Raw genomic sequence first — 27112 nt, forward strand, 5'->3', positions numbered from 1 at the left:
GGGGGGCGCTGGCGCCTATCGCAGCTACAATCGGGCGGAAGGCGGGGTACACCCTGGACAAGTCGCCACCTCGAAATACGGTACTATCCAACAAAAATAATAAGCAATCCTGTACAATATGCATAACAATATACAAAATACCGTGTTTCCTTAAATAGCCGCCGGGCATGTAATATGCGCCTGCTTTGAACTACTGCCGGGTAAAACTGGCACCCCAAATTAGTAAGCGCATGCTTACTTTTACCCCTGGGTCAAATTAGTGACGTCACGAGTGACGCATCCTCTGCTGTCTTTTTCAGTAATGGCGGAGGAGGTTTTTTTGCTTTTACTGTGTGTAAACCAGGGGTCTTGTTCCACAGCCATACAGATCACACTAATGGTTGTGATATAAACAACTTTAACACTCTTAATAATATGCGCCACACTCTGTGAACCCACACCAAACACATTTCTGGAGAACATTGGCTCTGTAACACATTATAAACGCAACATAACACTTACCCAGAATGCAATGCATCCACGACTCCTGGCTACACCATACACTTGCTGGCACCAAACCCGTGCGTTGGTTCAGGTGGGCGGGGTTGGGGGCGCGTGTATAATATAGCTAAGAGTCATGGATGCACAGCATTATGGGTAATCCCTATGCTGCATTTATCAATCAATCAATCAATGTTTATTTATATAGCCCCAAATCACAAATGTCTCAAAGGACTGCACAAATCATTACGACTACAACATCCTCGGAAGAACCCACAAAAGGGCAAGGAAAACTCACACCCAGTGGGCAGGGAGAATTCACATCCAGTGGGACGCCAGTGACAATGCTGACTATGAGAAACCTTGGAGAGGACCTCAGATGTGGGCAACCCCCCCCCCCCTAGGGGACCGAAAGCAATGGATGTCGAGCGGGTCTAACATGATACTGTGAAAGTTCAATCCATAGTGGCTCCAACACAGCCGCGAGAGTTCAGTTCAAGCGGATCCAAGACAGCAGCGAGAGTCCCGTCCACAGGAAACCATCTCAAGCGGATCAGCAGCGTAGAGATGTCCCCAACTGATACAGGCGAGCGGTCCATCCTGGGTCCCGACGAGCGGTCCATCCTGGGTCTTGACTCTGGACAGCCAGTACTTCATCCATGGTCATCGGACCGGACCCCCTCCACAAGGGAGGGGGGGACATAGGAGAAAGAAAAGAAGCGGCAGATCAACTGGTCTAAAAAGGAGGTCTATTTAAAGGCTAGAGTATACAGATGAGTTTTAAGGTGAGACTTAAATGCTTCTACTGAGGTAGCATCTCGAACTGTTACCGAGAGGGCATTCCAGAGTACTGGAGCCCGAACGGAAAACGCTCTATAGCCCGCAGACTTTTTTTGGGCTCTAGGAATCACTAATAAGCCGGAGTCCTTTGAAGGCAGATTTCTTGCCGGGACATATGGTACAATACAATCGGCAAGATAGGATGGAGCTAGACCGTGTAGTATTGTATACGTAAGTAGTAAAACCTTAAAGTCACATCTTAAGTGCACAGGAAGCCAGTGCAGGTGAGCCAGTACAGGCGTAATATGATCAAACTTTCTTGTTCTTGTCAAATGTGCTTGGTGTGGGTTCACAGAGTGTGGCGCATATTATTGAGAGTTTTAAAGTTGTTTATATCACAACCATCAGTGTAAAAGGCATGGCTGCTGACCAAGTATGCATTGCAATCTCGTACGAGAAGCAGCGAAATGCATGTGTCTGACCGGTACGCAGATAGCATGGTGTAAAAGTGGGCGCCAACCACCGGGCCGCGGACGATAAAGATTTTTTTATTATTATTTTCTTGTTATCACACTCAATTTTTTTTACTGCATGCCATTGGTAAGCGCAGGGGTGAGAAGAGGTTTTAAATTAATTAGCGCCCCGGTGGCTATTCAAGGAAATAGGGTACTGTAAAATATACAGAACAAGACAAGATAACAATCAGTGTGGGATTTATTGCACTACAAGGGTAATATTGCACAGTGGAACCTTGATTTACGAACTTAATTGATTCTTGAACAGGATTCATAAATCAAAAAGTTTGTGTAGTGATGCAGATTTGGCCATAAGAAACCATGTAAACATGAATAATGGACTCCATCCTTCAAAAAAAACTATGTTTTATTAAGGTTTGTACACTGAACTTTGTGCTATAGGGTTGAAGTGAATTATATTTATATAGTGCTTTTTCTCTAGTGACTCAAAGCGCTTTACATAGTGAAACCCAATATCTAAATTTTACATTTAAACCAGTGTGGGTGGCACTGGGAGCAGGTGGGTAAAGTGTCTTGCCCAAGGACACAACGGTATTGACTAGGATGGCAGAAGCTGGGATCGAACCTGGAACTCTCTAGTTGCTGGCACGGCCGCACTACCAACCGAGCTATACCGGTTGCGGGTTTATTGTCCATTCATCCATTTTCAAACGCTTGTCCCTTTCGGAGTCGCGGGGGGTGCTGGAGCCTATCTCAGCTGCATTTGGGCGGAAGGTGGGGTACACCTTGGACAAGCTGGCATCTCATCACAGGGCCAACACAGATAGACAACATTCACACACTGTTGCCATCAACTTACCCCTAGGTTAAAGTTAAAGGCCTCATGAAATGAGATGTTCTTATTTAAACGGGGATAGCAGGTCCATTCTATGTGTCATACTTGATCATTTCGCCATATTGCCATATTTTTGCTGAAAGGATTTAGTAGAGAACATCCACGATAAAGTTCACAACTTTTGGTCGCTAATAAAAAAGCCTTGCCTGTACCGGAAGTAGCAGACGATGTGCGCGTGACGTCACGGGTTGTGGAGCTCCTCACATCTGAACATTGTTTACAATCATGGCCACCAGCAGCGAGAGCGATTCGGACCGAGAAAGCGAGGACTTCCCCATTAATTTGAGCGAGGATGAAAGATTTGTGGATGAGGAAAGTGAGAGTGAATTTTTACACTAAAACTGGAGCAATACAAATACCAATAGAAAAAGCACTATTGATCATGAACAAAACCAATAGTTTACTTCTATTTTCAACAATACAGTTGTTCAAATGCAACAATATGTATACATAATGATAGCTAGAAAGATAATAAAAATAAGTAAATAAAAAAAGAAATACCGAAAGATGAAAGGGAAGAGAGAGAGGCAACCTATATTAATCTTGTAGATTGTTATAGTAACAATAGTTTAAGCTCTGTCAATCTTAATCAGGTACAATTACTAATGATGTTCCATAAATTCTTTTTAAATTTTTTCAATAAGATTCGAATTAGCTGGTTTTTTCTTCTTCTTCTTTTTTTTGGGTTGAATTTTGAATTTTAAAGAGTCGAAATTGAAGAAAAACTATGTTTCAAAATTAAATGTTCCTTTTTTTCCCTGTTTTCTCCTCTTTCAAGCCGTTCAATTAAGTGTTTTTTTTCATCATTTATTCTCTACAAAAAACCTTCCGTAAAAGGAAAAAAATTGTACGACGGAATATATTTGTGTTGGCCCTGCGATGAGGTGGCGACTTGTCCAGGGTGTACAATACAGTTGTTCAAATGCAACAATATGTATACATCATGATAGCTAGAAAGGTAATAAAAATAAATAAATAAATTCAATTTAGAAAAAAAAAGGAATACCGAAAGATGAAAGGGAAGAGAGAGAGGCAACCTATATTAATCTTGTAGATTGTTATAGTAACAATAGTTTAAGCTCTGTCAATCTTAATCAGGTACAATTACTAATGATGTTCCATAAATTATTTTTTAAATTTTTTCAATAAGATTCGAATTAGCTCGTTTTTTCTTCTTTTTTTTTTTGGTTGAATTTTGAATTTTAAAGAGTCGAAATTGAAGAAAAACTATGTTTCACGGTGGCAGAGGGGTTAGTGCGTCTGCCTCACAATACAAAGGTCTTGCAGTCCTGGGTTCAAATCCAGGCTCAGGAACTTTCTGTGTGGAGTTTGCATGTTCTCCCCGTGAATGCGTGGGTTCCCTCCGGGTACTCCGGCTTCCTCCCACTTCCAAAGACATGCACCTGGGGATAGGTTGATTGGCAACACTAAATTGGCCCTAGTGTGTGAATGTGAGTGTGAATGTTGTCTGTCTATCTGTGTTGGCCCTGCGATGAGGTGGCGACTTGTCCAGGGTGTACCCCGCCTTCCGCCCGATTGTAGCTGAGATAGGCGCCATTGCCCCCCGCGACCCCGAAAGGGAATAAGCGGTAGAAAATGGATGGATGGATGGACAAAATTAAATGTTCCTTTTTTTCCCTGTTTTCTCCTCTTTCAAGCCGTTCAATTAAGTGTTTTTTTCATCATTTATTTTCTACAAACAACCTTCCGTAAAAGGAAAAAAATTGTACGACGGAATATATTTGTGTGTATATATGTGTGTGTACATATGTATATATGTAAGTGTGTGTGAATGTAAATGTATTATATATAGATGGTCAGGATGCCACCCGAACGCCTCCCTAGGGAGGTGTTTAGGGCACGTCCAACCGGTAGGAGGCCACGGGGAAGACCCAGGACACGTTGGGAAAAGTATGTCTCCCGGCTGGCCTGGGAACGCCTCGGGATCCCCCGGGAAGAGCTAGACGAAGTGGCTGGGGAGAGGGAAGTCTGGGCTTCCCTGCTTAGGCTGCTGCCCCCGCGACCCGACCTCGGATAAGCGGAAGAAGATGGATATATATAGATAATATATAGCATCTACGCAGCAACCACTGAATTGAATTATATTATATATATTATTGTATTATATGTTGTATATATATATATATTGTATATGTATAGGGGTGGGACCTAATAAGTTTACTTCTTCCCACTCCCTTTTGAGCCAATCTTGACATCTACAAAAGATTAGTCACTTGTAATGTTTTCAATATAGGTGTAAAAATAATGTATTTATATATTTCTTTTGTCCATCCATCCATCCATTTTCTACCGCTTATTCCCTTTTGGGGTCACGGGGGGCGCTGGCGCCTATCTCAGCTACAATCGGGCGGAAGGCGGCGTACACCCTGGACAAGTCACCACCTCATCGCAGGGCCATATTTCTTTTGTATTTTATGTCATTCTCTTGTTTTGTTTGCATGGCTCAAAATAAACCATTCATTCATTCATTCATTCATTCAATGACAGACAGAAATACCCATTATATATATATATATATATATATATATATATGTATGTAAATGTATTTATTAAAGATAAATTGAGCAATTTGGTTATTTCTGGCAATTTATTTAAGTGTGTATCAAACTGGTAGCCCTTCGCATTAATCAGTACCCAAGAAGTAGCTCTTGGTTTCTAAAAGGTTGGTGACTCCTGGTCTAAAAGTTTGCAAATAGAGGGGTTCTTAAATGGAGCTTCCACTGTGGGTACAAGATGAGAAGAATGTGATTGAAGCTACTTGGCCTCTAGGATCTGTTTTTGATGCTGCGTCTTCTCCACAGAAATGCCACTAACAGTTTAGAAAAGTTGGTGAAAGAGTTGGACAAGGAGGTGAGGATGGATGCCGTTGCAGCTTCATATCAAACAAAAAATATTGCAGTCTGTTTAATCCGCGTGTGGTCTCACCCCCCTGTGGTCAGATGAACAGCAGACAGCTCATGGAGGCCTCCATCAGGCAAATGGAGCGCGAGCGAGCGCTGCTCCAGCACCAAAGTTCCGAGAACCAGCGCAAAATGGAGATGGAGGCGGACAGGAAACGTGGCCTGGAAAATGAGCGTGAGCGCCCCCTTTCGGCTGCCTGCAAAAACCCGAAACCTGTGAGGTTGACACGTTGTGTAATTTGTAAATAAAAACAGAACATAATGATTTGCAAATGTTTTTTGCTTCTATTCAGTTGAAACGACTGCAAAGACAAGATATGAAAAATATATATTTTTTTGCAAATCATCATTTCTGAATTTAAAGTCAGCAACATGTTGCAAAAAAGTTGGCGCAGGGGCATTTTTACCACTGTGTTACATGGCCTTTCCTTTTAACAACACTCAGTAAACATTTGGGAACTCAGGAGACCAATTTTTGAAGTTTTTCAGGTGGAATTCTTTCCCATTCTTGCTTGACGTACAGCTTAAATCGTTCGACTGTCCTCTTTTAGGCTTCATAATGCGCCACACATTTTCAATGGGAGACAGGTCTGGACTACAGGCAGGCCAGTCTTTTACTATGAAGCTTGGAATTGTCTTGCTGAAATAAGCAGGGGCGTCCATGATAACATTGCTTGGATGGCAACATATGTTGCTCCAAAACCTGCATGTACCTTTCAGCATTAATGGTGCCTTCACAGATGTGTAAGTTACCCATGCCTTGGGCACTAATACACCCCCATACCATCACAGATACTAGCTTTTGAACTTTGCGCCTATAACAATCCAGATGGTTCTTTTCCTCTTTGTTCCGGAAGACACAACGTCCTCAGTTTCCAAAAACAATTTAAAGTGTGGACTCGTCAGACCACAGAACACTTTTCCACTTTGCATCAGTCCATCTTAGATGAGCTCGGGCCCAGCTTAGCCGACAGCGTTTCTGGGTGTTGTTGATAAATGGCTTTCGCTTTGCATAGTAGAGCTTTAACTTGCACTTACAGATGTAGCGACCAACTGTATTTAGTGACAGTGGTTTTCTGAAGTGATCCTGAGCTTATGTGCTGATATCCTTTACACACTGATGTCGCTTAAGGGGTCGAAGGTCCGTAATATCATCGCTTATGTGCAGTGATTTCTCCAGATTCTCTGAACCTTTTGATTATAATACGGACCGTAGATGGTGAAATCCATAAATTCCTTGCAATATCTCGTTGAGAAATGTTGTTCTTAAACGGTTCGACAACTTTGCGCCTATAACAATCCAGATGGTTCTTTTCCTCTTTGTTCCGGAAGACACGACGTCCTCAGTTTCCAAAAACAATTTAAAGTGTGGACTCGTCAGACCACAGAACACTTTTCCAGTTTGCATCAGTCCATCTTAGATGAGCTCGGGCCCAGCTTAGCCGACAGCGTTTCTGGGTGTTGTTGATAAATGGCTTTCGCTTTGCATAGTAGAGCTTTAACTTGCACTTACAGATGTAGCGACCAACTGTAGTTAGTGACAGTGGTTTTCTGAAGTGATCCTGAGCCTATGTGCTGATATCCTTTACACACTGATGTCGCTTAAGGGGTCGAAGGTCCGTAATATCATCGCTTATGTGCAGTGATTTCTCCAGATTCTCTGAACCTTTTGATTATAATACGGACCGTAGATGGTGAAATCCATAAATTCCTTGCAATATCTCGTTGAGAAATGTTGTTCTTAAACAGTTCGACAACTTTGCGCCTATAACAATCCAGATGGTTCTTTTCCTCTTTGTTCCGGAAGACACAACGTCCTGAGTTTCCAGAAACAATTTAAAGTGTGGACTCGTCAGACCACAGAACACTTTTCCAGTTTGCATCAGTCCATCTTAGATGAGCTCGGGCCCAGCTTAGCCGACAGCGTTTCTGGGTGTTGTTGATAAATGGCTTTCGCTTTGCATAGTAGAGCTTTAACTTGCACTTACAGATGTAGCGACCAACTGTATTTAGTGACAGTGGTTTTCTGAAGTGATCCTGAGCCTATGTGCTGATATCCTTTACACACTGATGTCGCTTAAGGGGTCGAAGGTCCGTAATATCATCGTTTATGTGCAGTGATTTTTCCAGATTCTCTGAACCTTTTGATTATAATACGGACCGTAGATGGTGAAATCCATAAATTCCTTGCAATATCTCGTTGAGAAATGTTGTTCTTAAACTGTTCGACAACTTTGCGCCTATAACAATCCAGATGGTTCTTTTCCTCTTTGTCCCGGAAGACACGACGTCCTCAGTTTCCAAAAACAATTTAAAGTGTGGACTCGTCAGACCACAGAACACTTTTCCAGTTTGCATCAGTCCATCTTAGATGAGCTCGGGCCCAGCTTAGCCGACAGCGTTTCTGGGTGTTGTTGATAAATGGCTTAGGCTTTGAGTTTTAACTTGCACTTACAGATGTAGCAACGAAAAGTAGTTACTGACAGTGGTTTTTATGAAGTGTTCCTGAGGCCATGTGGTGATATCCTTGGCACACTGATGTCGCTTTTTGATGCAGTACCGCCTGAGGGATCAAAGGTCACGGGCTTAGCCGCTTACGTCCAGATTCTCTGAACCTTTTGATGATATTACGGACTGTAGATGGTGAAATCCCTAAATTCCTTGCAATGGTTTGTTGAGAAACGTTGTTCTGAAACTGTTCAACAATTTGCTCACACATTTGTTGACCCCCATCCTTTTGTTTGAGAACGACTGAGCATTTCATGGAAGCTGCTTTTATACCCAATCATAGAAGTATTTGATGAGCATTCCTCCATTTTTTGGCCACTTGTGCCAGCTTTTTTGAAAAATATTGATGGCATCAAATTCTAAATGAGCTAATATTTGCAAAAAATACCAGTTTTTCAGTTTGAATGTTAAGTATCTTGCCTTTGCAGTCTATTCAATTGAATATAAGTTGGATTTGCAAATCATTGTATTCTGTTTTTATTTACCATTTACACATCGTGCCGACTTCACTGGTTTTGGGTTTTGTCTGCTCATAAACATCAAGAATGGTTCTTCATTTCTCTAATGCTTTTAGTGAACAGCCTGAGGGACCAGTTTGAGGATCTGAAGAAGAGAAACCACAATACGCAGATCTCCAACGAGAAGAACATCCAGTTGCAGAAACAAGTAAGGACAAGGGTGGCGGTTTAAATAATGATGAAGATCCTCGGTGCTGTTATTTATGACGATCACAATGTCCCCTTTTCATCTGCAGCTCGACGAGTCTTCCGCCACGCTTCAGGCCGAGCAGGAAGCGTCGGCGAGGCTGAAGAAGAGCCAGGCGGAGATTCAGAAACAGGTCCAGAGCCTGGAGCTGAGCCTTGGGGAGGCTCAGAAGAAGTGCCAGCAGCTGGAGGAGGGCAAGATGGAGCTCGAGAAGCAGCTGACGACGCTGCAGGCCGAGCTGGAGGCAGAGAGGAGAGAGCTTGGCATCAAGGCAGAAGTAATCGCAGACCTGCAAGGTGAGTTGTTGTCTTTTCATATCACGCCTTTGTGAACACAGGTGGTTGTGATCAAATATACCAAAAAAAAAGTGTATTATTCCTGGATGTTTACATTTGCTGCTCCACTTTAAATTGAGTCAAGCACTGAGATGTTAAATAGTTATTGGACAAGTGCCAGGTTCAAACAATGAGGACATTTAATAATCAGACAAGAAGCAAGGAATCATGCGGAGACAGAGTTCAATTTAGCTCACGAGGAGACACTTGTTTTGGTCCGTATTATAGTTAAAGATCCAAACTACGTTCTAAAAGTCAAGGCCGCACGCCTTGTCTATTTATTAGTAAGGTCCCTATTACCGTATTTTTCCGAGTATAAGTCGCATCTGCCGAAAATGCATAATAAAGAAGGAAAAAAACATATTATTCGCACTGGAGTATAAGTCGCATTTTTGGGGTATTTTATTTGATAAAACCCAACAGCAAGAATAGACATTTGAAAGGCAATTTAAAATAAATAAAGAATAGTGAACAACAGGCTGAATAAGTGTACGTTATATTAGGCATAAATAACCAACTGAGAAGGTACCTGCTATGTTAACGTAACATATTATGGTAAGAGTCATTCAAATAACTATAACATATAGAACATGCTATACGTTTACCAAACAATCTTTCACTCCTAATTGCTAAATCCGATTAAATCTTATATGTCTAGTCTCTTACATGAATGAGCGAAATAATATTATTCGATATTTTATGGTAATCTGCTAATAATTTCACACATAAGTCGCCCCTGAGTATAAGTCGGCCAAACTATGAAAAAAAACTGTGACTTATAGTCCAAAAAATACGGTACATCACTGAAGCTGTCGTTGAGGGAAGGGGGTAATCTTGACAACTCCAGTTAGACAATATATGTTAATAAAATAAATGAAAATTAGTTGACGCAGGTCATATCGCCTTGTCTGTGCTCTGTCTCCGTCACGGCGGTGTTCGGCCTTGGCCGTCAGCAACCCGAGTCTGGACATAACACCGATAAAGACAACTGGAAAACCTTTGGATTGCCAGCTTGCATAGATACAAAAATACCACTTCAGCACAATTGACAATAATTTATATCAATGGCCTTTAAGTACAAAGTTATGATGATAACATATACATAATTATTCTAACATTTCCATCCTGTTTATCACATAACTTCCCCAGAATCTTCTTATTCCCAATAACTTCTTCTTGCGATTTTCAGTTAATAGTTAATTTCTTTAGGACCAAGTTATGTTTACACTTAAAGTTCGTCATCATATTTTTTCTATTTATATATATATATGTGTCTTGATTGGATTATCCAGAGAATAGTGCTCGATACCGTGGTAGAGCGCAATAATCCTACGTACGTGTCGGATGTGTTAATGTCCTTGCGTGTTACCTTTGCTTGGTAAACGACTGATGTCTGTAAGCACCCTCCGTTGAGAGGTCAATCAGGTTTCTTGCGACAGTTACATTCCTTATTGGTTTCAGAGTCGTTTAGTCTGGGGGTGGGCAGTCCTTTTGCAATTGCTTTGTTGTGGTTTGAAATGATTTGTTGTATGTTATCCATACAGCTGTAGCTCAATTTAATGTTGTTCTTGTTGAATAATTTGCTTGAATATAACACATCCGACACGTACGTAGGATTAACCGAAGGAGCGTTCAAAACAAGATGGAATAATCACAACGCCTCCTTTAGAAACCAGGCTTTGCGGAATTCTACAGAACTCAGCAAACACATTTGGAACCTCGAAGACAATAATGTTGATCATTCAATAACATGGCAAATTCTTGCATCCGGCACACCTTACAACAGTGGTAATAAAAGATGCAACCTATGCTTAAAAGAAAAACAGTTTATTATATATCATCCAGATCTGTCATCCCTCAACAAGCGCAGTGAAATCATTTCAACATGCCGCCACAGACGGAAACACCTCTTAGGTAACACATGAGCCAATCACCACGCCCCTACGCCTGCCTGTACCCACCCACTCTGTGCCCTATATAAACTATTGTATGTGAATGCTTCCATTAAAATCTCCTGATGATTGACGGAACCCCTCATGAAACAGTTCTGTAGAGATGAAGTAGTCTTGTGATTTTTCCCACACCTACATATATATATATATATAAAATGTAGATAGTCACCAAGGTCTGGAAACAGATAAGGAACACCGTCCAGGTAGGTATCCTCGTCATCAGATTCATCTTTTTTATCGTCCGCCAGAAGGTGCATCTGAACAGTTCTATCATCCACTGGGCTAATCGCTGTTTTGATCAGACGGTTAAGCAGAGAACGCAGGCAGGGAATACAACAACATCCACACAACGTCAGTATTAATGCAAACATAGCCATAAACACTAGAGTTGATGATATCAAGGACTTTTTTTGCCAAACACTTAGCTGAGTGCTCTTCCATTTTAACGTTGAGGGTGTAAAGGCCTTCCAGTGCTCTGGTCAGGCTATCTTCTGCATTAGTGTAGTTTGGTATAAAGTGCAACACTGTTCACCCAATACTGCGCACACGTCTCCTTCTCTTCGTCTTGGGAAATATTTAGGTCATAGGTGGAAACATCTCCTCAAAAAGCCTGAAGCAACAGGTTGAAGTGATGCCAGAACCTCTTGTGAAAAGCTGTTTGGTTTTAAACGCTCGTTGGAGACGCTGAACAACAAAGTGTGGACTGTTTTTATTGCGCCCTCCTCTTGTGGGTGGAGATATGTAAAAAGTCAAAATAAATGTGACGCATTCAATGTTTATGGAGCAGTACGTCATGGTCCTCCTGGTGATGTCAGGTTGTTTTCCATGTGCATGTTTTTCTTACTCACACAGTGCAAATGTTACTCAGACTACTATGTCTTGAGCCCTCTCTATCTCTTTGTATTCACCAACCTCAGGACAGACGTCTGGCCTGCAAGCGGAGGTGACAGAAGTGAAGTCGTTTCTCTCCTCGGTCCAGACTGAGAAGAACCAACTACAAGAGAAGCTGAATGACCTCGAGAAGGTTGGTTTCCGATTGCTTACTTAAAATACCAGAACTAGGGGGTGTCCCGGTACAACTTTTTCACTTTCGATGTGATACCAATATTGGAGCCTTGACTAATGGCCGATACTAGAGATGTCCGATAATATCGGACTGCCGATATTATCGGCCGATAAATGCTTTAAAATGTAATATCTGAAATGATCGGTATTTGTTTCAAAAAGTAAAATGTATGACGGACGTAGTAGGGAGAAGTCCGTCGTGCACCCCACCACGTCATATCCGTTCCCAGCACATATCACGTCACTCGTTCTCACTTCTTCTGCAGCCGAGTAGTCGCAAGAAGGATCACTATCGCCCTCTACCACCAGGAGGCGGGAGTCATTTAATGACTCATATTTGACACACGCGGCTACGGTATGTTAATAAAACATAGCTGCTTGCGGTTCTTTTTAGCAAATTCAATAGCTTGGACCTTAAATCCTACTGAATAGCTCTTAATCTTCTTCCCTTTATGCGATTTCAAATTACCGGTATTGAAATCAGCCCCCTCCATTTTGAAAATGATGACAGGGGAAGTGTCACTCGTGACGTGACGAGTTTGACCCGGCAGTAATTCAAGGCAGGCGCATACTATATGCCCGGCGACAATTCAAAGAAATATGGTACGTTTTTTTCCTTCTTTATTATGCATTTTTGGCAGGTGCGACTTATATTCGGAAAAATACGGTATATGTTGTTAATGTTTTTCACTAAAATACAAAAAAAATTATTGGAGTACTTTTCGATGTTAACTGGATGTCCGACTATGCACACGTAAACGCACTGCAGGCCTGCTTGTATCAGAGATTTTAGATACGAGCCGATATCATCCGATACATGTTTTTTTGCGGGTGTCATTATCGGATGTGGACTCTCCTAATCATAATTTACAGTCTGTGTAATTTGCTTTGTCCGTTCAGGCAAAAAGCAACCAAGAGATTGAGTTGACGTTCAAGCTGAAGTCGGTCCAGCAGAGCCTGGAGCAGGAGGAGACTGAGCACAAGGCAACTAAAGCAAAGCTGGTGGACGAAAACCAGAGTTATCAGTCTATAGAGATGGCGAAATCTGCCTCCTTGAAAGGTGAGCGAGAGGAGGTGCACAAATGACATAATGTGACGACATCATCGTCATCATCTACTGTTTACATCTTGATCAAGTACAAACCCCGTTTCCATATGAGTTGGGAAATTGTGTTAGATGTAAATATAAACGGAATACAATGATTTGCAAATCCTTTTCAACCCATATTCAATTGAATGCACTACAAAGACAACATATTTGATGTTCAAACTCATAAACTTTATTTTTTTTAGCAAATAATAATTAACTTGGAATTTCATGGCTGCAACACGTGCCAAAGTAGTTGGGAAAGGGCATGTTCGCGTCTGTGTTACATCACCTTTTCTTTTAACAACACTCAATAAACGTTTGGGAACTGAGGAAACTAATTGTTGAAGCTTTGAAAGTTATTTAGAGCTTCAGTCGTTCAACATTACGCTGTCGTATTTTACGCTTCATAATGCGCCACACATTTTCGAAGGGAGACAGGTCTGGACTACAGGCGGGCCAGGAAAATACCCGCACTCTTTTTTTACGAAGCCACGCTGTTGTAACACTTGTCTTGCTGAAATTAGCAGGGGCATCCATGATAAAGTTGCTTGAATGACAACATATGTTGCTCCAAAACCTGTATGGACCTTTCAGCATTAATGGTGCCTTCACAGATGTGTAAGTTACCCATGCCTTGGGCACTAATGCACCCCCATACCATCACAGATGCTGGCTTTTCAACTTTGCGCCTAGAACAATCCGAATGGTTATTTTCCTCTTTGTTCTGGAGGACACCACGTCCTCTGTTTCCAAATATAATTTGAAATGTGGACTCGTCAGACCACAGAACACCTTTCCACTTTGCATCAATCCGTCTTAGGTGAGCTCGGGCCCAGCCAAGCCGGCGGTGTTTCAGGATATTGTTGATAAATGGCTTTGGCTTTGCACAGTAGAGTTTAAACTTACATTTACAGATGTAGCGACCAACTGTAGTTACTGACGGTGGTTTTATGAAGTGTTCCTGAGCCCATGTGGTGATATCCTTTACAGACGGATGTCGGTTTTGGGTGTTGTACCACCTGAGGGGTCAAAAGTCCGTAATATCATTGCTTACGTGGAGTGATTTCTCCAGATTCTCTGAACTTTTTGAGGATTTTACGGACTGTAGATGGTAAAATCCCTAAATTCCTTGCAATAGCTCGTTGAGAAATGTTGTTCTAAAACTTTTCGAGAATTTGCTTACAAAGTGGTGACCCTCGCCCCATCCTTGTTTGTGAATTACTTAGCATTTCATGGAAGCTGTTCTTATACCCAATCATGGCACCCACCTGTTCCCAAGTAGCCTGCACACCTGTGGGATGTTCCATATAAGTGTTTGATGAGCATTCCTCAACTTCATCAGTATTTATTGCCACCTTTCCCAACTTTTTTGTCACGTGTTGCTGGCATCAAATTATAAAGTTAATGATTAGTTGCAAAAAAAAAAAAAAGTTTGAGTTTTGACATGAAATATGTTGTCTTTGTAGCATATTCAACTGAATATGGGTTGAAAAGGATTTGCAAATCGTTGTATTCCATATATATTTACTTCTAACACAATTTCCCAACTCAAATGGAAACGGGGTTTATACCATAGAATATCAATCTGGCTTTGAATAAGGAGAATGGGGTCTCTTTTATTGCTTGGTGACCCTTGAAACACCCCATTTTAATGAGCTATGAACTACAATTACACTGTACAACAGTAGGGGGAGCCCTGGTGCAGCAAATCTAGTCTCATGTTGGTGCTTACCTGGTGTTGCAGAGCTGGAGCACACGCTTCAGGAGGAGCGCGTCCTGAAGCAGGAGGTGGAGGCGAAGCTGCTGCAGCTGAAGAAGGATCACTCCATGCTGGACTGCGATTACAAGCAGATGCAGAACAAACTGGATGAGCTGCAGACACAAAAGGAGAGAGTTTCTGACGAGGTTTGTGGATGACAAAGGCAGCTCATGCAGGGTTTTGCAAGTGGTGGCCTGCCTACCATAAGTTTGACCTGAGTCACTCAGATTTTGGAATAGTGCACTGTTAATATACAAGTCAAGTAACTTTTAGGAAATAGTTAAATGTCATCTGCAAGAAATAAGAAGTACAGGCTTTTTATATTTATATACAGTATAATGCAGAGCTGGGCAAATATTTTGACTCGGGGGCATATTTGCCAGCTAAAGATGCGTGGATATGCAATTATATCATCCGCAACCGCATCACCAAAGTCGTCATCCACCATCAGGACCGTACCCGCCCGCCAACCGCCCGCCGAAATACATCAGAGGTCGGCCGCCTTTACCACTCACAGAGCTATTTAAACCTGTTTCACAGAGTAATGAAGACAATTGGAGCCACTAACGTTCTCGCGACTATCCAATAGCGTTCATCCTGATGACAAAAATATGGGCGTGCTGTGAAGCCATTGCCTTAGACACCTTCAACAACGTGTACGAACCGATTGTTGGTCCGGCAACATGTTGTGTGCAGTTTCTGCAATCACACGTACAAGATTGAAAGGCATACTGGGTGATACAGAGTACACTGATGGTTGTGATATAAACAATTTTAACAATTACGAATGTGCGCCACGCTGTGAAGCCACACAATACAAGATTGACAAACACATTTCGGGAGAACATCCTCACAGTAACACAACATAAACGCAACACCACAAATACCCAGAATCTTTTGTATCCGTGACACTTCCTGAATATATTTTACACCCCTGCGCCCCCTACCATGCCCAGCTTACCGACGCACAGGGGGTGGGGGTTGCTGCTAGCGGGGTGTATAAAATAGTGAGGATGTGTCATGAATACAAAGGATTCTGGGTATTTGTGTTGTCGCGTTTATGTTGTGTTACTGTGGGGTTTTTCTCCCGAAATGTGTTTGTCGTTCTTAATTGGTGTGGCTTCACAGCGTGGCGCATATTACTAAGAGTGTTAAAATTGTTTATATCACAACCATTAGTGTACTTTGTGTCACCCAGTATGCCTTGCAGTCGTGTGCGTGTTGCCGCGGAAGCCACACACAACATGTTGCTGGACTGACAATCAGACCGTACATGTTGTAGAAGGCGACAAAGCCTTCATAGCACGCCCGAATACTTATGAACTGGGTGACTGCCGGCAGTCATTCAAGAGAATAATAGCGTCTCCTATTGTCTTCTTCGCTTTATGACACGGGTCTTAAATGGCTCTTTGAATGGCAAAGGATACCGATCACAGAACCAAGTATATCAAATATTTCCGGATGGTTCAACCGCCACTTGCCTGAATCTAATTAAAATCAAATTTTTCGTCATGTCAAGCGCCCGACCCACGGTTTATCCGCGGACTCCGCGGATGAGACCGCAAACCGCGCATCTCTATTGCCAACCCTCCCGATTTTCCCGGTAGATTCCCGAATTTCAGTGCCCCTCCCAAAAATCTCCTGGGGCAACCATTCTCCCGAATATCTCCCGATTTCCACCCGGACAACAATATTGGGGTCGTGCCTTTAGGCACTGCCTCTTTCACCTGAAAAGGAGACTACTATATATGTCACCGTCATCCATAGGCTTATCTAAAACCCATAAAGTAAGCAGGCACAGAGTTATTTCTCAGCGTGTGTTTATTCCAGCCCCGCACGTTAATACACTGACACACAACATCCGGATTCCCATCAGGCATTGCTTCGAAACTACGGCAAGTAGGTAATGTCCAAAAACATAACAGACGCGAAGCAGAAGAAGGAAGAAGAGACATGGCGACGACAAGTAAGAAGAAGTACACTTGCAAGTTCCAAAATGATTGGGAAAAAATTATTTCAGTTCATCCAGGAAAGTTCAAAGGGGAAATTTTGTAGATCAGACTTCTCCATTGAACACGGTGGCCGAACGGATTATATATATATATATATATATATATATATATATATATATATATATATATATATTCTCCTTGAGAGAGCATGAGGAGGTTGAGGTGGGCAGGGTTGGGAGGGTGTACATTGTAGCGTCCCGGAAGAGTTAGTGCTGCAAGGGATTCCGGTTATTTGTTCTGTTGTGTTACGGTGCGGATGTTCTCCCGAAAAGTGTTTGTCATTCTTGTTTGGTGTGGGTTCACAGTGTGGCGCATATTTGTAACAGTGTTCAAGTTGTTTGTACGGCCACCCTCAGTGGCTGTTGACCAAATAATGCTGCAAGGGATTTCCGGTTATTTGTTCTGTTGTGTTACGGTGCGGATGTTCTCCCGAAAAGTGTTTGTCATTCTTGTTTGGTGTGGGTTCACAGTGTGTCGCATATTTGTAACAGTGTTCAAGTTGTTTGTACGGCCACCCTCAGTGGCTGTTGACCAAATATGCCTTGCATTCACTCGTGTGTGATATTATGTGATTGGGCCGGCACACAAAGGCAGTGCCTTTAAGATTTATTGGCACTCTGTACTTCTCCCTACGTCCGTGTACCACTCCGTACAGCGGCGTTTTAAAAAGTTATAAATTTTACTTTTTGAAACCGTCCATCCATCCATCCATCATCTTCCGCTTATCCGAGGTCGGGTCGCGGGGGCAGCAGCCTAAGCAGGGAAGCCCAGACTTCCCTATCTCCAGCCACTTCGTCTAGCTCTTCCCGGGGGATCCCGAGGCGTTCCCAGGCCAGCCGGGAGACATAGTCTTTCCAACGTGTCCTGGGTCTTCCCCGTGGCCTCCTACCAGCTGGACGTGCCCTAAACACCTCCCTAGGGAGGCGTTCGGGTGGCATCCTGACCAGATGCCCGAACCACCTCATCTGGCTCCTCTCGATGTGGAGGAGCAGCGGCTTTACGTTGAGCTCCTCCCGGATGGCAGAGCTTCTCACCCTATCTCTAAGGGAGAGACCCGCCACCCGGCGGAGGAAACTCATTTCGGCCGCTTGTACCCGTGATCTTATCCTTTCGGTCATGACCCAAAGCTCATGACCATAGGTGAGGATGGGAACGTAGATCGACCGGTAAATTGAGAGCTTTGCCTTCCTGCTCAGCTCCTTCTTCACCACAACGGATCGATACAACGTCCGCATTACTGAAGACGCCGCACCGATCCGCCTGTCGATCTCACGATCCACTCTTCCCCCACTCGTGAACAAGACTCCTAGGTACTTGAACTCCTCCACTTGGGGCAGGGTATCCTCCCCAACCCGGAGATGGCACTCCACCCTTTTCCGGGCGAGAACCATGGACTCGGACTTGGAGGTGCTGATTCTCATTCCGGTCGCTTCACACTCGGCTGCGAACCGATACCGATAATTTCCAATATTACATTTTAAAGCATTTATCGGCCGATACTTTCTATAGTTCAAGACTTTCTGTAGTTTAAAATCAGTATTGCACATCATAATGACGGCAACAGTTTTGATGTTAGAGGTCTAAAAAATGTATGTAGAATATCTGGCGGGCTGTATTAAAAATCTTAATCATCACAATCATCATCATAATCATAAATACTTTATTAATCCCCGAGGAGAATTTACAATTTCCAGCCGTATGGGCCGTACTTTGCCCAGGTCTGGTATAATGAATAGATGCCATGTATTTATATTATGTATTTAGATGGGCCTTTAACGTTTGTATATGAAAAAACAACATTGGTGTAAATCCTTATTTAGGGAAATTTGTATTGAAATACAAACCCCGTTTCCATATGAGTTGGGAAATTGTGTTAGATGTAAATATAAACGGAATACAATGATTTGCAAATCCTTTTCAACCCATATTCAGTTGAATATGCTACAAAGACAACATATTTGATGTTCAAACTGATCAACATTTGTTTATTTTTGCAAATAATCATTAATTTTAGAATTTCATGCCAGCAACACATGACAAAGAAGTTGGGAAAGGTGGCGATAAATACTGATAAAGTTGAGGAATGCTCATCAAACACTTATTTGGAACATCCCACAGGTGTGCAGGCTAATTGGGAACAGGTGGGTGCCATGATTGGGTATAAAAACAGCTTCCCAAAAAATGCTCAGTCTTTCACAAGAAAGGATGGGGCGAGGTACACCCCTTTGTCCACAACTCCGTGAGCAAATAGTCAAACAGTTTAAGAACAACGTTTCTCAAAGTGCAATTGCAAGAAATTTAGGGATTTCAACATCTACGGTCCATAATATCATCAAAAGGTTCAGAGAATCTGGAGAAATCCCTCCATGTAAGCGGCATGGCCGGAAACCAACATTGAATGATCGTGACTTTCGATCCCTCAGACGGCACTGTATCAAAAAAGCGACATCAATCTCTAAAGGATATCACCACACGGGCTCAGGAACACTTCAGAAAACCACTGTCACTAAATACAGTTTGTCGCTACATTTGTAAGTGCAATTTAAAGCTCTACTATGCAAAGTGAAAGCCATTTATCAGCAACATCCAGAAACGCCGCCGGCTTCTCTGGGCCCGAGATCATCTAAGATGGACTGATGCAAAGTGGAAAAGTGTTCTACAGTCTGACGATACCACATTTCAAATTGTTTTTGGAAATATTCGACATCGTGTCATCCAGACCAAAGGGGAAGCAAACCATCCAGACTGTTATCGACACAAAGTTGAAAAGCCAGCATCTGTGATGGTATGGGGGTGCATTAGTGCCCAAGGCATGGGTAACTTACACATCTGTGAAGGCACCATTAATGCTGAATGGTCCATACAGGTTTTGGAGCAACATATGTTGTCATCCAAGCAACGTTATCATGGACGCCGCTGCTTATTTCAGCAAGACAATGCCAAGCCACGTGTTACAACAGCGTGGTTTCGTAGTAAAAGAGTGCGGGTACTTTCCTGGCCCGCTTACAGTCCAGACCTGTCTACCATGGAAAATGTGTGGCGCATTATGAAGCGTAAAATACGACAGCGGAGACCCCGGACTGTTGAACGACTGAAGCTCTACATAAAACAAAAATGGGAATTAATTCCACTTTCAAATCTTCAACAATTAATTTCCTCAGTTCCCAAACGTTTATTGAGTGTTGTTAAAAGAAAAGATGATGTAACACAGTGGTGAACATGCCCTTTCCCAACTACTTTGGCACAGTTTCAGCCATGAAATTCTAAGTTCATTATTATTCGCAAAGTAATAATCCAACACTATTTCCCAACTCGTATCGTTTGTATGATATATTTTTTGAGCCACATCCAGCCCATTTAAGCAGAAAGACTGCAGGGTCTGAGTGAGTTACACCATCTGCTGGTCACTGTCAAGTAGTAAAAAAAAAACCGACAGTAGCACGATATCCTCACTAATGATGAGTGCTTGTGCAGGTCAAGAACCTGAGCCTGCGCCTGGAGCAGGAGATTCACAAGCGCGGTCTGGCCCAGAGCGAGCTGAAGATGGAGAAACAGCAGGTGACCGTCCTGGGCACCTCGGAGAAGCAGCTCAAGCAGGAGCTCAACCAACTCCTGGAGATGAAGCAGGTCCTGGACAAACAGAACCACGACATGCGCAGGTCAGGCGACAACACGCGCTCACGGGTGATGTAAGGCCACTGTTTGGAGAATGACAGACTGATGGAACCTCTTGCAGGGAGAAGCAGGAGGCTGATGACCTTTTGAAGGAATTAAAGGACCAGCTGGAAGCGGAGCAGTATTTCACGGTATAATATCTATTTTTTTTTCTACAGCAGACAGTAGTGCTACTTGCCCACTAAATATTAAAGGCCTACTGAAATTAGATTTTCCTATTTAAACGGGGATAGCAGGTCCATTCTATAAGTCATACTTGATCATTTCGCGATATTGCCATATTTTTGCTGAAAGGATTTAGTAGAGAACATCGGTAAAGTATGCAACTTTTGGTCGCTGATAAAAAAGTCTTGCCTTAACCGGAAGTATGTGCGTGTGACGTCACCGGTGTGAGGGCTCCTCACATCTGAACATTGTTGATAATGTGAGCCACCAGCAGTAAGAGCAATTCGGACCAAGAAAGCGACAATTTCCCCATTAGTTTGAGCGAGGATGAAAGATTCGTGGATGAGGAAATTTAGAGTGAAGGACTAGAAAAAATAAAAAATTTAAAAAATCAAATAAAAAGCGATGGCTCCGGGCGGCAGCAGTGTGAGCGTTTCAGATGTAATTAGACACATTTAATAGGATCATTCTGGAAGATCCCTTATCTGCTTATTGTTTTAATATTGTTTTAGTGAGATTGTAAAGTCATACCTCAAAGTCGAATGGCTGCGGTGAACACGCCAGTGTCTCAGAGAGAAGCCGAGGAGCCAAGCTCGCAGCTGCCTTTTTTTTGACAGCTACTGCAGGATGACTAATAATCCACTGATGTCTCCGGTAAGATAGATATCACCATTTTCCCATCCAAAAACATGCTGGTTGACGTAGAGAAACATGTTGGCTTGACCGCTCTGTGTTAAAGCTTCACAACAAATAACGAAACACCGGCTGTGTCTCGGTGCTAAAGGCAGCTGCAATCCACGTATTGTTTTAATAGTGTTTTAGTGAGATTGTAAAGTCATACCTCAAAGTCGAATGGCTGCGGTGAACACGCCACAGTGTCTCAGAGAGAAGCCGAGGAGCCAAGCTCGCAGCTGCCTTTTTTTGACAGCTACTGCAGGAAGACTAATAATTCACTGATGTCTCCGGTAAGATATATATACATCACAATTTTCCCATCCAAAAACATGCTGGTTGACGTAGAGAAACATGTTGGCTTGACCGTTCTGTGTTAAAGCTTCACAAGCAACAAAGAAACACCGGCTGTGTCTCGGTGCTAAAGGCAGCTGCAATCCACTTATTGTTTTAATATTGTTTTAGTGAGATTGTAAAGTCATACCTCAAAGTCTGATGGCTGCGGCGAACACGCCAGTGTCTCAGAGAGAAGCCGAGGAGCCAAGCTCGCAGCTGCCTTTTTTTGACAGCTACTGCAGGAGGACTAATAATCCACTGATGTCTCCGGTAAGATATATATATCACAATTTTCCCATCCAAAAACATGCTGGTTGACGTAGAGAAACATGTTGGCTTGACCACTCTGTGTTAAAGCTTCACAACAAATAACGAAACACCGGCTGTGTCTCGGTGCTAAAGGCAGCTGCAATCCACGTATTGTTTTAATAGTGTTTTAGTGAGATTGTAAACACATACCTCAAAGTCGGATGGCTGCGGCGAACACGCCAGTGTCTCAGAGAGAAGCCGAGGAGCCAAGCTCGCAGCTGCCTTTTTTTGACAGCTACTGCAGGAGGACTAATAATCCACTGATGTCTCCGGTAAGATATATATATATATCACAATTTTCCCATCCAAAAACATGCTGGTTGACGTGGCGAAACATGTAGGCTTGACCACTCTGTGTTAAAGCTTCACAACAAACAAACACCGGCTGTGTTTTGGGTGCTAAAGGCAGCTTTCCACCAACAGCATTCTTCTTTGACGTCTCCATTATTAATTGAACAAATTGCAAAAGATTCACCAACACAGATGTTCTAATTACTGTGATTATGCGATGAAAAGGGATGACATTTAGCCGCAAGTGGTGCTGAGCTAGTATGTTTCCTCCAACCAATAACGTCACAAACACGCGTCATCATTCCATGACGTTTTCAACGAGAAACTGCGGGAAATTTAAAAATGTAATTTAGTAAACTTAACCGGACGTATTGGCATGTGTTGCAATGTTAATATTTAATCATTGATATATAAACTATCAAACTGTGTGGTCGCTAGTAGTGGGTTTCAATAGGCCTTTAAGGGTGTAACAATATAACAAAAATGTTGATTTCGAGGTCACGGTTCGGTTCATTTTCTGTACAGTCTGAAAACAACAAAATATACATTTTCTGGTTATTTATTTACCAAAAGTTGTTATCCTTTTAACAGTGCTTTAAAATATCTCTGTGTGTGATGGATGTGAGCCACCACTAGGCTGATCAGTGCAACTGCACGTTTGTACAATAAACACAGGGTCCATTGCCAGGGTTAATGCAGTCAACATATATAATAAAAACTAAAGATAAGGCTCAGAATTGGTTTCTTAACAAAACCTTTCTACATATAAAGTGCAACATTAAACTGCTTCAGGTTGTTGCTCAGAGTAAATAAAATGACACCCTGCCTTCCGCCTGATTGTAGCCCCCCGCGACCCCAAGGGGAATAAGCGGTAGGGAAAGGATGGATGGACAAAACTTTTCTTCTACATACAAAAAGTGCAACATTAAACAGTTTCAAGTCAACTCAGCCTCAGATTAACTTTTCTTTTTCCCTGCCAGCCTTTAACCCTGGTGACTTTCACTCAATTTTCGTGTTTTTTTTTGCCATAAAAATCAGTTGATCCACATTGTCTGCAGAAAGAGCAGACCTGCCTGCAATTAAAATGTCTCCAGCTGTGGAAAGTAGCCTTTCGCCGGGCACGGAGGTAGCAGGTATGGCGAGGTCATGCCTGGCTAACTTGGCAGTAAGAGGATATGTGGTCTCATTGTTCTTCCACCATAGAAGTGGGTCAAAATCCATCCATCCATCCATCCATCTTCTTCCGCTTATCCGAGGTTGGGTCGCGGGGGCAAAAGCCTAAGCAGGGAAACCCAGACTTCCTTCTCCCCAGCCACTTCGTCTAGCTCTTCCCGGGGGATCCCGAGGCGTTCCCAGGCCAGCCGGGAGACATAGTCTTCCCAACGTGTCCTGGGTCTTCCCCGTGGCCTCCTACCGGTTGGACGTGCCCTAAACACCTCCCTAGGGAGGCGTTCGGGTGGCATCCTGACCAGATGCCCGAACCACCTCATCTGGCTCCTTTCCATGTGAAGGAGCAGCGGCTTTACTTTGAGTTCCTCCCGGATGGCAGAGCTTCTCACCCTATCTCTAAGGGAGAGACCCGCCACACGGCGGAGGAAACTCATTTCGGCCGCTTGTACCCGTGATCTTATCCTTTCGGTCATGACCCAAAGCTCATGACCATAGGTGAGGATGGGAACGTAGATCGACCGGTAAATTGAGAGCTTTGCCTTCCGGCTCAGCTCCTTCACCACAACGGATCGATACAACGTCCGCATTACTGAAGACGCCGCACCGATCCGCCTGTCGATCTCACGATCCACTCTTCCCTCACTCGTGAACAAGACTCCTAGGTACTTGAACTCCTCCACTTGGGGCAGGGTCTCCTCCCCAACCCGGAGATGGCATTCCACCCTTTTCCTGGCGAGAACCAGGACTTGGAGGTGCTGATTCTCATTCCGGTCGCTTCACACTCGGCTGCGAACCGATCCAGCGAGAGCTGAAGATCCCGGTCAGATGAAGCCATCAGAACTACATCATCTGCAAAAAGCAGACACCTAATCCTGCGGTCACCAAACCGGAACCCCTCAACGCCTTGACTGCGCCTAGAAATTCTGTCCATGAAAGTTATGAACAGAATCGGTGACAAAGGACAGCCTTGGCGGAGTCCAACCCTCACTGGAAACGTGTTCAACTTACTGCCGGCAATGTGGACCAAGCTCTGACACTGATCATACAGGGAGCGGACCGCCACAATCAGACAGTCCGATACCCCATACTCTCTGAGCACTCCCCACAGGACTTCCCGAGGGACACGGTCGAATGCCTTCTCCAAGTCCACGAAGCACATGTAGACCGGTTTGGCCAAACTCCCATGCACCCTCAAGAACCCTGCAGAGAGTATAGAGCTGGTCCACAGTTCCACGACCAGGACGAAATCTATATTTTAATGCAATATGGTTTTAAATCTGCTGCTATAAAAACACCTACGGCATTTGTTATTGCTTTAGCTCTGTCTGACTCGCCGAGGAAAGGCTGCTTGAATGCGGGGTTTGCGCGACGCTTGTCTTTCTCTTCGTTAAAGGCCTACTGAAAGCCACTACTACCAACCATGCAGTCTGATAGTTTATATATCAATGATGAAATATTAACATTGCAACACATGCCAATACGGCCGGTTTTGTTTACTAAATTACAATTTTAAATTTCCCGCCGAGTTTCCTATTGAAAACGTCACGGAATGATGACGCGTGTTTGTGACGTTATTGGTTGGAGGGGACATATTAGCCCAGCACCACTTGCGGCTAAAAGTTGTTTCTTTTCATCTCGCAATTACGCGGTATTTTGGACATCCGTGTTGCTGAATCTTTTGCAATTTGTTCAATTAATAATGGAGACGTCAAAGTAGAAAGATGGAGGTGGTAAGCTTTAGCCTTTAGCCACACAAACACACAGTGTTTCCTGGTTTAAAATTCCCGGAGGTGAAGCTTTACTATTGATCAGAGCGGTCAAGCGAACGTGGATCCCGACCACATGTCAACCGGCAGGTTTCGGTGAGAAAATTGTGGTAAAAAGTCGCCTCTTACCGGAGATCAGCGGAGCGTGCGCCGTCCACGCAGCTGCCGTCCGTGACTTCCCTCAGAGACTGGCGTCAACACACCCGTGAACACACCCCTCCGACTATCAGGTACTATTTAACTCACTAAAACACTGGCAACACAATAGAAATATAAGGGACTATCCGAGTAAATGGGGCTTCCCGGTGGCAGAGGGGTTAGTGCGTCTGCCTCACAATACGAAGTTCCTGGAGTCCTGGGTTCAAATCCAGGCTCGGGATCTTTCTGTGTGGAGTTTGCATGTTCTCCCCGTGAATGCGTGGGTTCCCTCCGGCTACTCCGGCTTCCTCCCACCTCCAAAGACATGCACCTGGGGATAGGTTGATTGGCAACACTAAATTGGCCCTAGTGTGTGAATGTTGTCTGTCTATCTGTGTTGGCCCTGCGATGAGGTGGCGACTTGTCCAGGGTGTACCCCGCCTTCCGCCCGATTGTAGCTGAGATAGGCGCCAGCGCCCCCCGCCACCCCGAAAGGGAATAAGCGGTAGAAAATGAATGGATGGATGGATATATATATATAAATATATATGTATGTATGAAACACTTGACTTTCAGTGAATTCTAGCTAAGCGGTAGAAAATGGATGGATGGATATCCGAGTAAATGTGTCTAAAAACATCTGAATCGCTCCCAATGCAATCGCCTTTTTTTTTTTAACTTTTATTTTTTTATTTTTTATTTTTTCTAGTCCTTCACTATCAATATCCTCAATATCCACAAATCTTTCATCCTCACTCAAATTAATGGGGAAATTGTCGCTTTCTCGGTCTGAATCGCTCTCGCTGCTGGTGGCCATGATTATAAACAATGTGAGGAGTCCTCACACAAGTGACGTCATCGTCTGCTACTTCCGGTACAGGCAAGGCTTTTTTATTAGCGACCAAAATTTGCGAACTTTATCGTGGATGTTCTCTACTAAATCCTTTCAGCAAAAATATGGCGAAATGATCAAGTATGACACATAGAATGGACCTGCTATCCCCGTTTAAATAAGAAGATCTCATTTCAGTAGGCCTTTAAAGTGATGTTATCCGTTGTTGTATCGCACCGCGAAGCCGAAGTGTTCCCAAACGGGAGATCCTAACAAGGCCGGAGGGTCTACCAGGTCTGGCTTTTGCATTTTGTAGTAGCCTGGTTGTTGCCAGCATGCCGTGGGTTGTGCCTCCGTGTGCATTGTTTACACACCGTCCGGTGCGCTACTTAATGTCCGTGTAGAAACTTGTTCGGTGCACCTCTGTTCCAAACCGAACCCCCTGTACCGAAATTTTTCAGTACTAATACACGTACCGCTACACCCTTACTATAAATATGCTACATTTGTGCTGTCAAATGAATAGAAAATCCTCTTTTTGTCTGTAAGACCCTTTACAAGACGCAGATCCGCGAACTGAAAGAGGAGTGCGATGAGAGGAACCAACTTCATAAAGAGGCTCAGCAACGTCTGGCAGAATACCAGGAGGAAAGGTAACTGCAGGCTGAAAAGGCGGAGAAGTAAAAAATTGCATGAATATTCCAAGTATTACACAAGAGTAACTGGGTTGCTTGCCTCAGTGCTCCCCCTGTAGTTGTGAAATGTAATTGACTTTTAAGC

The 27112-nt window shown here is 43.4% G+C and overlaps 1 protein-coding gene across 4 annotated transcripts in view; it reads left to right on the forward strand.

The window, feature by feature from the left end:
* LOC133542353 (rho-associated protein kinase 2-like) overlaps window positions 1-27112 on the forward strand; it is a 164359-nt gene that overhangs the window by 90219 nt on the left and 47028 nt on the right. For all 4 annotated transcript variants that reach the window (XR_009804135.1, XM_061886406.1, XM_061886407.1 and 1 more), the window contains exons 12-21: window positions 5454-5502; window positions 5592-5727; window positions 8635-8726; window positions 8815-9061; window positions 11970-12076; window positions 13018-13177; window positions 14952-15112; window positions 20453-20637; window positions 20715-20784; window positions 26882-26985. Coding sequence is in view for 3 of the 4 variants with exons in the window: in XM_061886406.1 (XP_061742390.1) it covers window positions 5454-5502; window positions 5592-5727; window positions 8635-8726; window positions 8815-9061; window positions 11970-12076; window positions 13018-13177; window positions 14952-15112; window positions 20453-20637; window positions 20715-20784; window positions 26882-26985 (1311 nt within the window). In the remaining variant the exon portion in view is untranslated. The remainder of the gene's footprint in view (window positions 1-5453; window positions 5503-5591; window positions 5728-8634; window positions 8727-8814; window positions 9062-11969; window positions 12077-13017; window positions 13178-14951; window positions 15113-20452; window positions 20638-20714; window positions 20785-26881; window positions 26986-27112) is intronic.

This window comes from Nerophis ophidion, linkage group LG24, assembly GCF_033978795.1.
Source record: "Nerophis ophidion isolate RoL-2023_Sa linkage group LG24, RoL_Noph_v1.0, whole genome shotgun sequence".
NCBI classification, from domain to species: domain Eukaryota; kingdom Metazoa; phylum Chordata; class Actinopteri; order Syngnathiformes; family Syngnathidae; genus Nerophis; species Nerophis ophidion.